The sequence below is a fragment of the Manis pentadactyla genome, chromosome Y, assembly GCF_030020395.1.
Source record: "Manis pentadactyla isolate mManPen7 chromosome Y, mManPen7.hap1, whole genome shotgun sequence".
In the NCBI taxonomy this organism is placed as follows: Eukaryota; Metazoa; Chordata; class Mammalia; order Pholidota; family Manidae; genus Manis; species Manis pentadactyla.
In genome coordinates this window covers 32,891,512-32,906,155 of record NC_080039.1, presented here as the reverse complement: position 1 = coordinate 32,906,155, position 14,644 = coordinate 32,891,512, and the positions used below count along the sequence as shown (strand labels likewise).

General features: G+C 43.5%; 1 protein-coding gene across 1 annotated transcript in view; it reads left to right on the top strand.

Annotated features, from left to right (window-relative positions):
- LOC130678838 (steryl-sulfatase-like) overlaps positions 1 to 14,135 on the top strand; it is a 469,951-nt gene extending 455,816 nt beyond the window's left edge. The window contains exon 11 of the mRNA XM_057496237.1: positions 14,061 to 14,135. Coding sequence (XP_057352220.1) covers positions 14,061 to 14,080 — 20 coding nt within the window. The 3' untranslated portion in view covers positions 14,081 to 14,135. The remainder of the gene's footprint in view (positions 1 to 14,060) is intronic.
- Positions 14,136 to 14,644: the final 509 nt, after the last annotated feature.

Sequence of the window (14,644 nt, the reverse complement as noted above, 5' to 3'; positions counted from 1 at the left end):
TTCACGTAAAGAGGCCAGCTGGTTCACAAATTAGAATAAAAGCATAGAGCATAAAAATCGACATAATGTTTAGTGTTAGTTAAGATTTTCTTGCCATTTGAACATTTCTTGTCGACGCTTGGTTCCAAGGCCACCCCTCATATCGCCCACTGCACTGCACCCCAACATCACACCCCCCCTGACACACCTTGTTGGAGTGAATCTCTTATTTAGCTCTAGAACTGTTTTCGTTTTCACTTCCGTTGTGCGTTTGATTGTTCCTGGTGGAGTTCATTGTTTGCATGTCCTGTTTTACATACGCTACCTGTGGGCACAGGTCAAGTCACACATTTCTGATCATTTTCCAAAAATTCTGGTGGAGACAATTTCCTCCTTTGGGCAGAGCTTTCTGTTTTAAAACCCATAACAGTCACACCCACACCCACCCACCTCCATCCTTTGCTACTCTGCACTGGATTTCATTAATGTTTGCGTCTGCAGACACACAGACCTGAATTAAAAATACGTTAATGTTGTGCATTTCTGTGTGAGTTGAGTCTTTTTTAATGCACACTCCTTTAATCAAACATTTACTGTGTAATGAAACTGTTAAGTTTGTGAAATCATTTTCATCCATCTGGTGGAATATAATACTCAAAAAAAAGTCTACTTAGAATGTATGTTCATCTAAATATTATATTTGGGGCCACTGGGTGATACAATAGACTGAAAAAGGGTAGCATGCTTCTGCAAAAACAAGGATTTATATTTTATTCTTTATAGCAACTTTAAGCTAGATTTTTCTTATTCAGTTGACTGAGTTACCCTGTGTTCTATTTTTTGGTTGTTAACTGAGTCACATTTGGCTATTTTTAACTTCTTTTAACTTTATGCAGAAACCGAAAATTGGGAAACAAAAGCATGATATTAACAATGTTCTATTTTTCCCAGAATGAAAGGAAAGTTTTGCTTGTAGCAGTTTAATTTGCCAGACACGATTTATAACACCATAAAGAGACATTTCTCTTGAAACCAAGAGCCCTGTCGTTTCTTTTCTCCTTTGACATCTGCAGAATGAGAGTAAATATTTCTTAACTTGGAGGAAGGTAAGGCTGTTTTTCAAGTGAATCCCCCAAATTAATCCACGGGAGTAGGCGTTATGTCCTTCCCCACGTTTCCCCTAAACATAGTACCTGCAGAGATGAAGAAAGTGGGAAAATAGCTTAAGATTTAAATAGGCGATATTGTCTCATATAGGAAAGATGAGTCTCACTGATTATATAAAAGTAGCTGTTTTTTAAACTTCTGGATCTCCACTGGCTTGATTTTTTCATGGAATTCCTATATTTGGGATGTAATTAATGGAAAGCTTTAGCTTTGCCCTTCAAAAGCTTTTCATTTTTCTCGTAAGATTGAGTCACTTGCTGATAATGAAGTAGTGCTATATTTTTGGCTACCTATCCATCTATTTTCCATCTAATCATTGATTTATGTCTAGCCTGTCTTGTTCCAGAAGCTTCTAAGGCCATAACACTTACTAGGAAGCATAATCATGTACTGTTCTCAATGTGAAGGTATTAGAACTCTGGCATATGAAGGTTGAAAGGTCAGGGAATGATTCCAGATCAGAAATCTGATTCTGGAAATGTATTCAACAAAAAATATCCAACATCCAAAATATTTCAGTTAAATGTGCACAAAGCTGCATGGGCACATATCGATGTCTGGAGCTCAGGTGCAGCTGCAACTGTCTCAGCATAAGATGCAGTGGCCTGGCCTGTTTGGGAGAGGGATCAGATGTCTTGTGACTTCTTGTTTAAGTCTGCTCAGCCGCCATAACAAAATACCACAGACTTAAACAGTAGAAATCTGTCTTCTCACAGTTCTGGAGGCTGCCAGTCTGAGATGAGGATGCCAGCAAGGTGGGGGGTCTTAGTCCGTGCAGGCTGCTAGAACAAAATGCCACAGACTGGGTGGCGTGTAAATAGCAGAAATCTATCCTTCCTGGATCTAGAAGCTGGACATTCTAGCTTAGGCACCCTGGCAAGAGTCTGCTTCCCGGTTCACAGAGGGCCACCTCCTGGCTGTGGCCTCCCAGGGCGGAAGGGAGGCGAGAGCTCTCTTCAGCCCCTTTTAAAAAGCACCAGTTCCATTCCTGAGGACTCTGCCCTCATGACCTGGTCCCCTCCCAAAGCCTGGCCTGCAACCCCATCTAAACTGAATCATGTCCCAGTGGGCACCTCTCCAAATATGACCCCTTTAAGGGTGAGGGTTTCAGCATAAGAATTTGGGGACACACGGTTCCGTCCATAGTACCTCCCATTTTACATGAAATTTTAAGCTCATACTTTGAGGTCTCTTTGCTTCTAATATACAGGACCAAGAGATAAAAAAACAAAAAGTAAAAATAGAAAACTGACAGTCAAACTACCAAGTGTGGAAATCATTTCCTTGAACAAAAAACAAACAGGGACTCTGAGCAGTGAGTGACCTGAGCTGCTGGACTCTAGGTCCGGGTGCAGGGAGATGAGGGCTTTAATGACTGTGAAGTAACAAAAGGTACTCAGGAGTCCACGCGACAGAGCCCAGCCCTTCCTGAAACCAATGTCCGTGCTGAGTATTTCTACTTCCAATCCTTTGGGAACTTTAACCTCTCCATTAGTATTTTATTAATATTTGCCTGTGTACCGGTTTTTTTATTTAATCTATCTAGAATGACTTCTGATAATTAAAAGAAGTTGTTGGAAAAATGTAAATGACATCAAATAGTCCACACTGTTTTCCTCTTCAGAGGTAACTGTCTACACAACCAGAATTCAAGTGCAATTTCCTACAATGATAAAACCGTCCTTGACTGGGAAGGAAGTCTACGGGCTTGTTTTTTCAGCTCTGACCGCTGTTTGCAGATGAGCTCGCTCGCGGCTCCCTGGGATGGTGGGGGCCAGTGTGAGCCGCTGGGAAGGACGCAGGGAGGGTCTGTGGTTTGCGCTCGATCCCAGAGGTCTTCACTGACACAGATATTTTATTGTATGATTCATTCTGCTCCATCTGGGGGCAGTTTCACTACTTGACCTCCTCTTCCAGGGACAGGAATGTTCTCTGCTTCTCCACTGCCACGTGGGAAGGGTGTCCACAGACCGTCCCCACTCAGGGGCCAGCAGGGGAGGTCGTGGCACATTCTGTGTGTGGCTCTTGGCCAGTTGCCTCTTATTATTCTTTTATTTTCCCATGTGCTGTTGCTTTTGAGCTGAGGATGATGGCCTCATGTTCACAGTTTAACTAAATTCTCTGTCACTGAGTTAAAATATTTAGGTATACACGATTTTTTCTTTTCGTTCAAAATACAACATCACACACTTAATAAATCAAACAACCGGATCATGGGAAGTCTGTAGAGAACACTCGAAATGGATGAAGTAGGTTCAGTTCTTCAATTATGAGGCTCAAAAGCAGAGACGATGCTCTCATCCTCTTGACAAACACACGAACATGTTAATAGAGTAAGTGCACTCACAGGAGAATGACAGGATGAAGTTCTTGAAAACACACACGCAGACGGGCACTGCTTGGGGAAATCCACGGCTACTGTCCTAGGTGAGAGCCTCTTCCAGCTCTTAGCCTCGCTGAGTGATACACAGATTAGGAATACATGATACTCAACAGGGAAAATGAGTAAAATAGTATGTGTGTGCATGAACCTTGCTTCAGAGAGATGCAAATTCACCTATGCTCTTTTTATCGCGTGGACAGAGCGATGAAAAATATCAGCACTGCACAAGATATCACTAAATAAAAATGCCTTAGAAGGCAGGAGGCCTCAGTGTTTTGGTGCCGGCCAAGCTGTGTGAGGTTGCAAGGGAGAAAGTTGCATATATAAGCAAAGGCACAGATATACAAACCATCAGCCAACAGTTAGGACATCCTTTCACTGACCAGCTCCACCTAATAGTGCAGAAATGCTAGTGAATCTTGGCTTTTCAAGAATACCCTTTGTAGAATGACATGTACAATTAGTAATCCAATTATCTCTTTACTTCTTCAACTAAATGTTACTGTCCCCTCTGTCACTTCCTTTGAAGCACCATTTACAGTCAAAGGAAATCATTATAACACAGCAAAAACATGATCCATGATATAGCACAGTCATGTTAACATTGACGACGACACTGCCTAAAATGTGTTCATCTTGCTTTGAAATCTATGGCAACGCCCATCACTGGGAGAAACAATGGCTGCCCATGCCATCCACCAGCTCAGGGACCAGACGTGAGGTAAGAGGGTCATCCTACTGCTGGGAAGCCAGGAACATAGGCCGCAGGACAGCCACGAACACCTCACTCTCCCAACAGAGCAGAGAAAACCAAACTGGACCTGTGGCTCAGCTCACTGGCCTTCCCCCTCCCTCCGGCTCAGGCCAGCTGTGTGCTGAAATACAAGAGTGTCCGTTTCCACATCAGACAGACCTTGGTCTTATTCTTGGTCCCACTTCTTACCCGTAACCATGGTGACTGACTCAACCTCTGGGGCTCAGGGCTCCTTGGTAAAGTGGGTGTGTCAGTGACCACCTCACAGGGTGACGTGGACACAGGCGGGCAGCTAAGCAGGACGCCTGGTGTTTAAATGGTCTGATGCAATCAGAGGTGGTGTTTATCTATGGATCTCCCCCCTGGGCCATGGCCACCTTGACCAAGGCTTCCCGGACACACACAGTGGAAGTCCAAGCCCCTGGCCCAAGACGGGCCATCAGATCTGGGTTGGCAAGCACACAGCAGGGGCGCTGGGCTCTGTGTCTGTCTGCATGGAGGAGCCTGCAGCCCGCTGGCTGAAAGCCAGGACCAGGAGACAGGTCATGTTTGGGCATCACTCCAAAGGCCAGCCCTAACCCAGCAAACACCAGACCCCCAACTTCATGAACTGCCAGCAAGCATGCAATGATCAGTCTCACCCCTTCTTCCTCAAAGCTCCCCTTCAGAGGGAAACCCTCTAGCAAGGGAGCTGTAGTTGTGGAGGAAAGAAACAACACCGGGCCTGCTTCTACACAGACATTAGAAATGACGGTGGTCCCCTGGGCAGCTGGGCTGTGTCTCTGTGCCCGAGTATCTTCATGGTGCTTTACATTTGCACTGGCTGCTTATTTTGGCTCAAAATCTTATGGAAATGGCAAGAGGAACAGGATGTGGCTGGAGCATTTCAAGCACCCTACAGCAGAAGGACTTGAAAAAAGTGCCAATTTTCACCATCTAGTTTCTAGCCTGTCCTCACGAGGTGATTTTATTCCTGCTCACCTGGTGACCAGGTGACATCGTGACAGCTTCATTAGCATCTGCAGCCCCATGTGCCACCTTAAGTGTGACAAGTGTAAGCATGCTAATTTTCTGAAAGAAAGCAAGAAAAAACTGTTTCCTGTTGGAGGTGGGAAACAGATGGCGTTCTCCCCAAACCATATGGTTCCCAAATCTGAACCACCTCGTGAGGTCTGTCGAGGGCTATGGGATGTGGACCCTATTTAGTTAACACTTAGGTCACTCTTATTTACTCTTATCTTATCCTCAGTGATTAAAGCAAAAGTCAAGCTTTTCTAGGGCATTTTGACCTAAGGGTGAAAAAGATGGGCAGTGGAGGGGAAATTGTACTTTCTGGAAAGAATATCAATTAGCCAGGTTTCAGATGGCTCTTCTCCACATCAGCTCTATCTTTTCTCCTCAAGAAAATTTTACTCTGTTCCCATCCCCCTAACTCAAGATCCAGAATAGTTTACAGTTTTTCTATGTGCTTGCTTTATAAAGTTGCATGCATCCCTGCACCCAGTGAGATGAAATTTCCACATCCACACAAATTTGGAATGGTTTATTAAACACCATCCCATCCTTTCTGATCACTGGGCACTGTGTGAAATGCCTGGCCCGCCTTAATTCTTCCCGTGTGCATGAGGACCATGTACCTTAGGCACCCTGTGTGCAGATGAATGGAGGCGCAGGTTGCTTCTGCAGCTTGTTGGGAATACTGCTCGGGTGGTTCTGCTCAGGTCTGTCTGCCCAGCCTGGCTTCTGCGCATCCCCAGGCAAAAGGAAATTCAGCAAAACGGTGGGTGTAAGGACCGAGCAGTCACGGACTGGAAGCTGTTATCTCTTTTCCTGAGATAGTAGTATTTCTGTGAGCTGGCCTTCTGTCCCCCCCCAATTCATCCTCTCCACTGAAGGACCCGCATAGTCTTGAAACTCCATTTAGGTCATCACACTCCCATCTCCCAGGGTGATGTGCAAAATCAGATTTTTCCTCCACGAGCCTCCAGCAAGCGCCATCCTTCCTCAGGGAGTCCTTGTGCCTAATCCTTCCCTGCGTCAAGCCCTGTGAACTGCCTGGAAGTAGGCACAGAACCTGAAGGGTGAGTCGGGGTGTATGACCCAAAGGCAGTCAGTCACTGAACACTTACCGTCTAGAAGCAAGGTACAGGCACTGTGTGAGAGGCACTGAGCCTTCCACAGGCTTTGCTGAGGTACCTTCCTGCCGCTCAGCCCTCTGCCTTTTCTCTCCATCATGGCATGGGTTAATCTGGTTTGAGATGCAAACCTATTTCAAGGCAGAGACAAATATAGTCCCTCAAAATGGTTTTCTAATTTTGTGTGGGTTATCTATAGAAGTGTAAATGGTTCACAGCAAGGAAGTGCTTTTTAGAGAAGCACATGTAAGACCCAGAAATCTCTAGGCTTACCTGTACCTTAACTTTGAAAAGGGGAAACATTTAAAAGAGAATTTCTTCCTAAAGATTTATGTTCTTTAGCTCTTTGGGAAATGTCCTAGATCTTTCTCACAGACAGCCAGTTTTCTAAGGAATTGGGATTATTGTCTAACTGGGATGTTTGGACTTATTTCACTCTTTCAGAATTGCAAATACAAAGGCATTCATAGAGTATAAGAAGAGAATGGGATAAGATGAATTTAGACATGACTTAAACCTCCCCCTGACCAACACACAGAAACCCAAAACTCAATGACCAAATTTAAGTCTGCAATGAAATTATTAAAGAATGGAACAGACATGAAAAAATACTCAATTTTCTGGCATGTAAAAACATGGGAAGCTTTCCCAGAATGCTATTTTCCCAGAAAAAGAGGAAAAATAGATTTAAATGGAAAGAGACTAAAATAATAAATGACAAAGAAAAGCATCAACTTCTAATTAGTGTTCTTGAAGATAATTTGAAAGTAAATGGACCAGAAATAACAATAAAGGTCTGTGACAAAAGAAAACGTTACTGAGGTTTGAATGGGTTCCCTTGGGGTTCAGGCAAAATTAATAAAAATAGAACTAAACTGAATCACACTGTGCTGTCATCATAATTTAAATACAAGGCAAAAGACCTCTATACCCTGGCAAAGAAAGTTGGTAGCCAAGCAAGGCAGGGCTGGTCTCATGCTTCTCTGGAATGTCAACTCATAAAAGAGTTAATGTCCAGACAATGTGGAGGGCTGACCCGAGAATTCAGCCCAAGATGTTCGTCCAGTGTGAAGGCAATGGGAAGATGTATGTGCTCAGGTGGACTACAGCTTGTGATATCTATCATCCAGGTAACTTTTCTGGAAAAAAATTACTTGAAGGTATATTCCAGGTTATCCAGATACAGACTAAAGTCATAGAAAATTGTTCCTGATGGTGAACCAATGATTGAATTGTTTGTTCAGCTTTCTAGACAATTCTTGAAAATGCGATTGCAATCGAAGGAATGAACCACACATAATTTTTGCAAAGGATTACATGGGGAAAAGGATAATTATGTGTTAACCACTGCTGATTGTGTACTTTGTCGGTGCTACTCACTGGACCTTGGGATTCATAGGAGTACAGTGATGTACTCTTTTCAATCTTGTGATGATCATATGACTGTACATTATGGCCCAAATGCATAGAGAGAAACAGTTACATGACATCATGTACCCAACATATGGAAACTTTTTTTAGGACCTTTTCAGATTAAGATTACAACAGTAAATGCGATGGCTAATTAAGTATGATATGTTTATCTTCCAGTTTAGCAAAACTCTACCCCAGGAGTTTACAAATGTGTGTGCACACTAGACTTTTCCTGGGGAATGTCAAAAATAAACAATGCCTGTGTTCTACCCTCAGAGAGTCTGATTTTATTTTCTGGGCTGTCGCATGGTCTTTGTGGTTTTTAAAAATCACCAGATGAGGCTGATAGGCACACAAATTTAGGGGACCACTAATCTAGACAATATTAACTGACTTCCTCCACAAAGACCTGGAAATTGTGTGAGAGAAACAGAAAGAACCTTAATTCTATCCTTGTTCATATGGAATAATCCTCAGCTGTCGGTGCGTTCTTTATTTTGATAAAGACTGGCTGAAGAGCACTGAATTCCCTTCAAGGAAGTCACTGGTAGGCAGTTGGAAGACCCTGAAGGAGGACATTCCTGTGGAACGGTGTTGAGCTAGGACCATGGTGCTGAACTGGGGAATAATGGTCCCCACCCCACCCCCCACCGGCAGACACTTGGCAAAGACTGGAGGCATTTGGGACTGGCAGGACTGGGGGGTGAGGAGGGGTGGGAGGGTGGCTACTGGCATCTAGTGAGTGGAAGGCAGAGTCGCTGATAAAAATTTGGGCATAAGACATGGGTTCCCGCTGGAGAGCATGTGATATATAGAAATCCTAAAAATACGTGTAATGGTTCATTTTATGTGTCGGTGTGACTGGGCAACAGGGTGCCCAGATATTCGGTTAAACATTGTTTCTGGGTGTATCGGTGAGGTTGTTTCCTGCTGAGATTGGCACTAGAGTTGGTAGACTTGGTAAAGCAGACGGCCCTGCCCAGGGTGGTTGGGGGTATTATCCAGTCTGCTGAAGGCTATGAATAGAACTACGAGCTGAAGAAAATGGCGGAGGTAGGGAGACTTTGTTCTCCCACCATCCCTCTTCTCCTGCCCTCGGACTGGCACTTACACCAGCAGCCCTCCAGGTCACAGATCTTCAGACTTGGGCTTGAACTTTACCAGCTCTCCTGGGCCTCCTGTTTGCAGCGGCAGGCCATGGGACTTCTCAGCCCCCATAACGAAGTGAGCCAGTTCCTTATAATCAATCATAGGACGAGTTGCTGTCCTAAGGAAACAGCAGGGTGAGAACCTCACCACTGGCTTTAAATGGCCCTTTCTGCAAACAAATGCAAACCACATTTCATTCACAGGTAATTGAAGCCAGAAACCCCACTCAAGAGTCCTGCACAAAGGGACAGCGAATACCTCTCACAACTCTCCAGTCAGTAACCAGACAAGAAATCCTTCTTGGTGGGACACTTCTTGGACTGGTGTTCTCTACCAAGCACTGTAAACACCCGATAATGCTCGGTGGCAACTGTGCATGATTATACTACCATAAAAAGGTAAGACAATTTATTCAGATGAAAGAAATCTGTGGGCATTATCCTCAGTGTCAAAAGACCAACCATTCAGAGAAATGATTTCCTGAAACTGTTTCCCAAAATCATGAGTCATTTTCTATAGACCAGCAACGGGTCTCAAAGAAAACGGTATCAGAAATCTTTCAGGGAATGAATCAAAAGAAAAAAATGTAAGTTGAAAGGGCAAACTGATTTTCAGGATAAATTGTTAGTTGCTACTTTTAATCAGCAAAGTTTTAAGTCCCCTCCGTGATTGAGCATAATGTCCTCCAAGTCCATCCATGTTTCCTGCCTTGTAAGGCTAGGATTCCTTCCTTTTTAAGGCTGAGTAATATTCCATTGTACATGCACATAGTTTCTTTATCCATTCATCTGCTGATGAACACTTGTTTCCATATCTTGGCTACTGTGACAATTATACAATGAATATGGCAGTGCAAATATCTCTTTGAGATCCTGATTTCAGTTATTTTAGATATATGTCCAGAAATGAGATGGCTGGATCATACGGTAGTTCTAGTTTGAATTTTTTGAGGAAATTCCATACTATTTTCCAGAGAGTTCCACCATTTTCATTCCCACCAACATTGTCCAAGAACTGCAGTTTCTCCACATCCTCATTGTGTTATTTTTTGTTGTGGTTGATAGTAGCCACCCTAACAGGTGTGAGAGGGCCTCTCACTGTGGTTTTGATTTGCGTTACCAAAGTAATTATTGATGTTGAGTCTCTCTTCTCATGCCTGTTGGCCATATGTATCTCTTCCTTGGGGACATGTCTGTTCAAGTGAAATAAGCCAGTTACAGAAGGACAAATTCTGTCTGATTCCCCTCATATGAAGTGTCTAAAAGAGTTGAATTCATAGATGCAGAGAATATAGTGGAGGGTGCCAAGGGCTTGGGGGAGAGAGAAATGGGGAGTTGTTCAGTGGGTATAAAGTTTCACTTATGCAAAATGAATACATTCTAGACTCTGATGGAAAACATAGTGCCATTTGTTATAAACTCAACAAACTATGCACTAGAAAAGTGCAGTTCTTCATATATCAGCTATACTTCAGCAAACCTGAAAAAAATTTTAATTAAAAAATAAAGGTCTGCCCGTTGAAAATATTTGCAGTCTTAAAAGTAGAATTAGGGGGAAAAGATCATGTTCTTCAAAAGCAAAGGAGACAGCGGATTATTTATTTGAAAGTCAACAGTATGACTTCTATTTTCATTTCTGAAAGCTAGAATGGGCTATGTCAAGGAAAAAAATGAAAAAAGAAAGCAAGCACTTCCACACAGAAAGCTTGCCTATTTAAAAACTTACAACTAGATAATGGGAAATTTTTCCATTTAAAAATTGTTAATCTGTATGAAAAGGAGTCCTGCCAAGAAAGAACTGGGAATCTTTCATGAATTTATAGGCACGGTTTGCCAACCTGATCCAATTTTTCTCTTGCTGAAACTGCTTCATTAATTTAATGTGCAAGAAATAAATATTTGATGTGCAATTAGTTGGAGATTATTATGGCCATAATGGAACCTTTCCAAATAAACAGCTGCTCCAGCACTTTCTGTGCATGAAAAGCAAGTCACAAAATGGAAAATATAATGACACACCAGCTCTACAGAGGAAAAGAAGTTGAAATATTCCATTAGTGAGTAAGATGCCTGCTCATTTAGAAGTTTGGTGATGGTTTATCAAAGCGTAACGAAAAAGCTGCCACACATTTAGCCAAATACCCACCTACCTGAGTTGCCACAGAAATGTATGCATACAGATGTAATATGCTCTTGCCCAAGAAGAAAATATTATGGAAATAGATACTGACCAACTCTACCAATTCTGTCAGATTATTCATTTTATATATAAAGATACAAGTCAGTGTATATTTGTTGAAGTTTGATCGTCTTATATTAGCATTTTATGCATGATAGAAGTGTCAATTTTATATATCCACATCTAATTGTAATGATTCTACTCCAACGGAGAATGGTGTCTATCTGGAAAGTGTAATGTTAGCTGGATTGTTTTAATTTTGAAGGAGACTTTGAGGTCTCACAGCACCTGCTCAGGCCCTGGGAAGGAACTCACTTGCCATTCAAGTATTTAAACTCCTTAGGAGATGCACAAAATTATACCTTCCTTTAGAGACAGACCACAAAAACTGGAGCCACACCGCCTGAGGGTAAAAAGTGTGACAACTCTCTCAGTGTCTCCAAATCCGGACATGATTCCCCGCCCACAGTGGTTCCATCGTGTTCGCTGAAAGGATGCCTGCAGCTATTTGCAAGAGAGAAAGAGAAGGAGCTGAGCATCAAAGGGCGAGCGTTATGAGCCACAGAAGATGGTTTGCTTGAAATGAGTAGGTGGTGTCTTAAAGAGGGGAGCAAGGAGAAGCATTCTCTCTGCCCATTCTTCCCTTCTTGGGGAGTCTGTAAGGAAGGACAAACCCAGTTCCTGGACCTGGTAAAATCTGGCTTATGATTACAGAACTGAGTGTCAGAATAGGGGGAACTGCTTACAGCAGCCAGCGCCCTGGCTCACTCCTCTAGAAAACTGACTTGGGGTGAATGGATTACTTCTTGGGGCTTTGTTCCACTCTGAGGTGAAATTCTGCAATCCATGGCATTCTACCCTACTCCACGCCAGAGCTCCCACCGGTCCAGGGAGGGCAGATGCAGCCGCACATACATGAACCACAGAGACTGGGGAGGAGCCCGTGAAGACTTGGGAGCATCACTTTAACAGCATCTTGTCCTGATGGAGATGCACTGTCCTGTTCTATACCAAGGCAGATGCTCTCCGGAGCGGGGAGAGTTAGGGTCCCCTCTGCTAGGTGGGACGCTGCCTGTTTTCCAAGCCTTGGTCCTCAAAGGTAACTTCTTTCTAGTGCTTTGGGGAAGCCAGTTAGCCACAGAGAGGTAGCACCCTGGGACCCTGCCCACAGCCCCGCTGAGGTCCCAGGCGATAGCCAGCATCAGCCCCAGACACGCGGGAGTCACGCTTCAGACAAGGAGTGTCCACCTGTCCCTCCAGCAAGGCAGCCATTCCCACATGGACCAGACCCAAGCCGTGCCCACCAAGACAGGCCCAAACAGTGCATTTATGAAAAATAAACAAACAATTGCTGTCGATGTCAGCCAGTAAGTACTGGAGTCCTCTGTGAGGAAGCAAAACGTAACTGGAACACATGTGCCTCAATATATGCAGTGACGTGTTCAATAAATGCATTTTTTTAGTTTCTAATGTGCAGAAGCTATTCAGAGGCCTGGCACTCTCACTGCCCTGTCACACTAACCCCCCACCACACGGCAGGGAAAGGAGACTTAGGACAAACATCTTTGTGGGAAGCCACAGCACAGCTGGTTTCCACAGGCTGGGAGCTTCCATTATTGCAGGGAAATGGAGACACGTAGAAATCAGAACCACAGAACAGTACACAGGGGCGCACATTAGGAACGTGGCTGAGCTCTAACACCGTCCTTCCTAAGGTATGTGGTGGCTTATCAGTGGCAGCAGGCTTAAAATACACAGAAGTTACAGATGCTTGTTTCAAGCGTTTACAGTTTTTGTTACTAATGACCAGAAAAGTGTAGGCGATTTTTTGACTAATCATATTTCAAGCCAAGTGTTCCATAAAAACATATATATATATATATATATAAATACACATATATTTAACCTACAAGAATATGAGCACCACACAAAAGTCCATGTGAATAAACCTTTGTGTCTGGACATCTAGGGAAGTGATTACAGCACACGGTTTCCTATTTGGTTTCTCTGCTCGAGACCCACGTTATAAATCCCAAGGCAAAGATGGTTCATGACACTTAGTCATGTACTGCCCGGTGTGCCTGTCAGAGCATTGTGCGAACTCCCTCTGTGGATTCAGGTCATGTTTGCTTATGATTAAAACATCTGTCCTGTGCCCTGGAGTAAGGAATCAGGCCATATTATTAAGTCACTTTAATACATAGTTCGAAAATCAACATTATTTAACATTCCTATATTGAATATTTACTAATTTGTAAGAAAACTGCATTTAAATATACGTAACATAACATTCTGCACATGGAATAATATTTAATGATTCAAATGTCTCCATATGTACATGCATATATATACATACCTATACATGTGTACATGTATATGGATAACTTAAAAAAATCATATATATGTTATCATATGTATACACAAATATATGGTTTTTCTTAAAAGTAATGCTCCACCAGGAAGCCATGACCAATATTTGTATGGAATCTAAGGATTAAATTTGTTTGTATTGTTAAGTGACAATTCACTTAAAAACCTGCCATTTAAATCAATAAATAGCACATTGCAGTCTCAGAATTTAACTTCCCGATTATCTTAAACTTTAATTCCCTTTTTACAGCAGCAAACATCCACTGAGGAATGGCTCACACTCCCATGGGTAACTGTACAGCTTTTAAAATCCAATAAAACCTAATAAAATAACATCTTACAAACAAGAGAATTAATTTCTATTAACTATTTATCTATTTGTATAGTCCATGGCTCATCATCAATCAAATAAAAATGATACCCTGGAGCTGAGAAGGACACATAATGCACCCATCCTAACATGAGTTTTATTACCTGCCTTTTCCTCTGGAGGGATACATCAGCGAATTAATGAAATCTGCTTTTATTACAGATTCATTGCATTTAAGATGAAGCATCTCTGCATGTTCAAGAATTTAAATTGAAAGGAGAGCAGGAAGTCTCAAGTTGCCGGGAAGGGGCTGGTGAAGACAAAGCTGAGAGCGGCTCCGAAGGCAGTGAGGATGAAGGGCGAGGGGTGGGTGCCCGGGCCACGGGGCTGCGGGGCGGTCTGCGAGCAAAGCCTAGAAACCCGCAGCCGGGGGCTTTTGGCACGGAGTCCAGGATGGGTGTGGGAAACCCCAGCTCACTGCTGAATGCCAAGTGTAACTGAGGGATGCTACGGATGCGCGTCTTTAGCCCCCAAGGGCACCCTGCCAAGGGGGTAGCAGTCTCACCCTTCCAGAATTGGGGCGGGGAGGGGGGATGGCAGCTTGTCAACCAGTTTCGCAGGAAGCCCCTGCGAGGCCACCACTTTGACAGGCCCTCCTTGTACCGACCATGGGCAGATTCTTTCTGCTTCCCTCCCCGTGCCCAGGGGTCAGCTTTCCCTTGGCTAATTCTCAGAGGAGCGAGCAACACTGGGCCAAGGGCGTTGAATCGCATCGCAAACTGGTGTGTGTGGAGGGGAGGCGACGG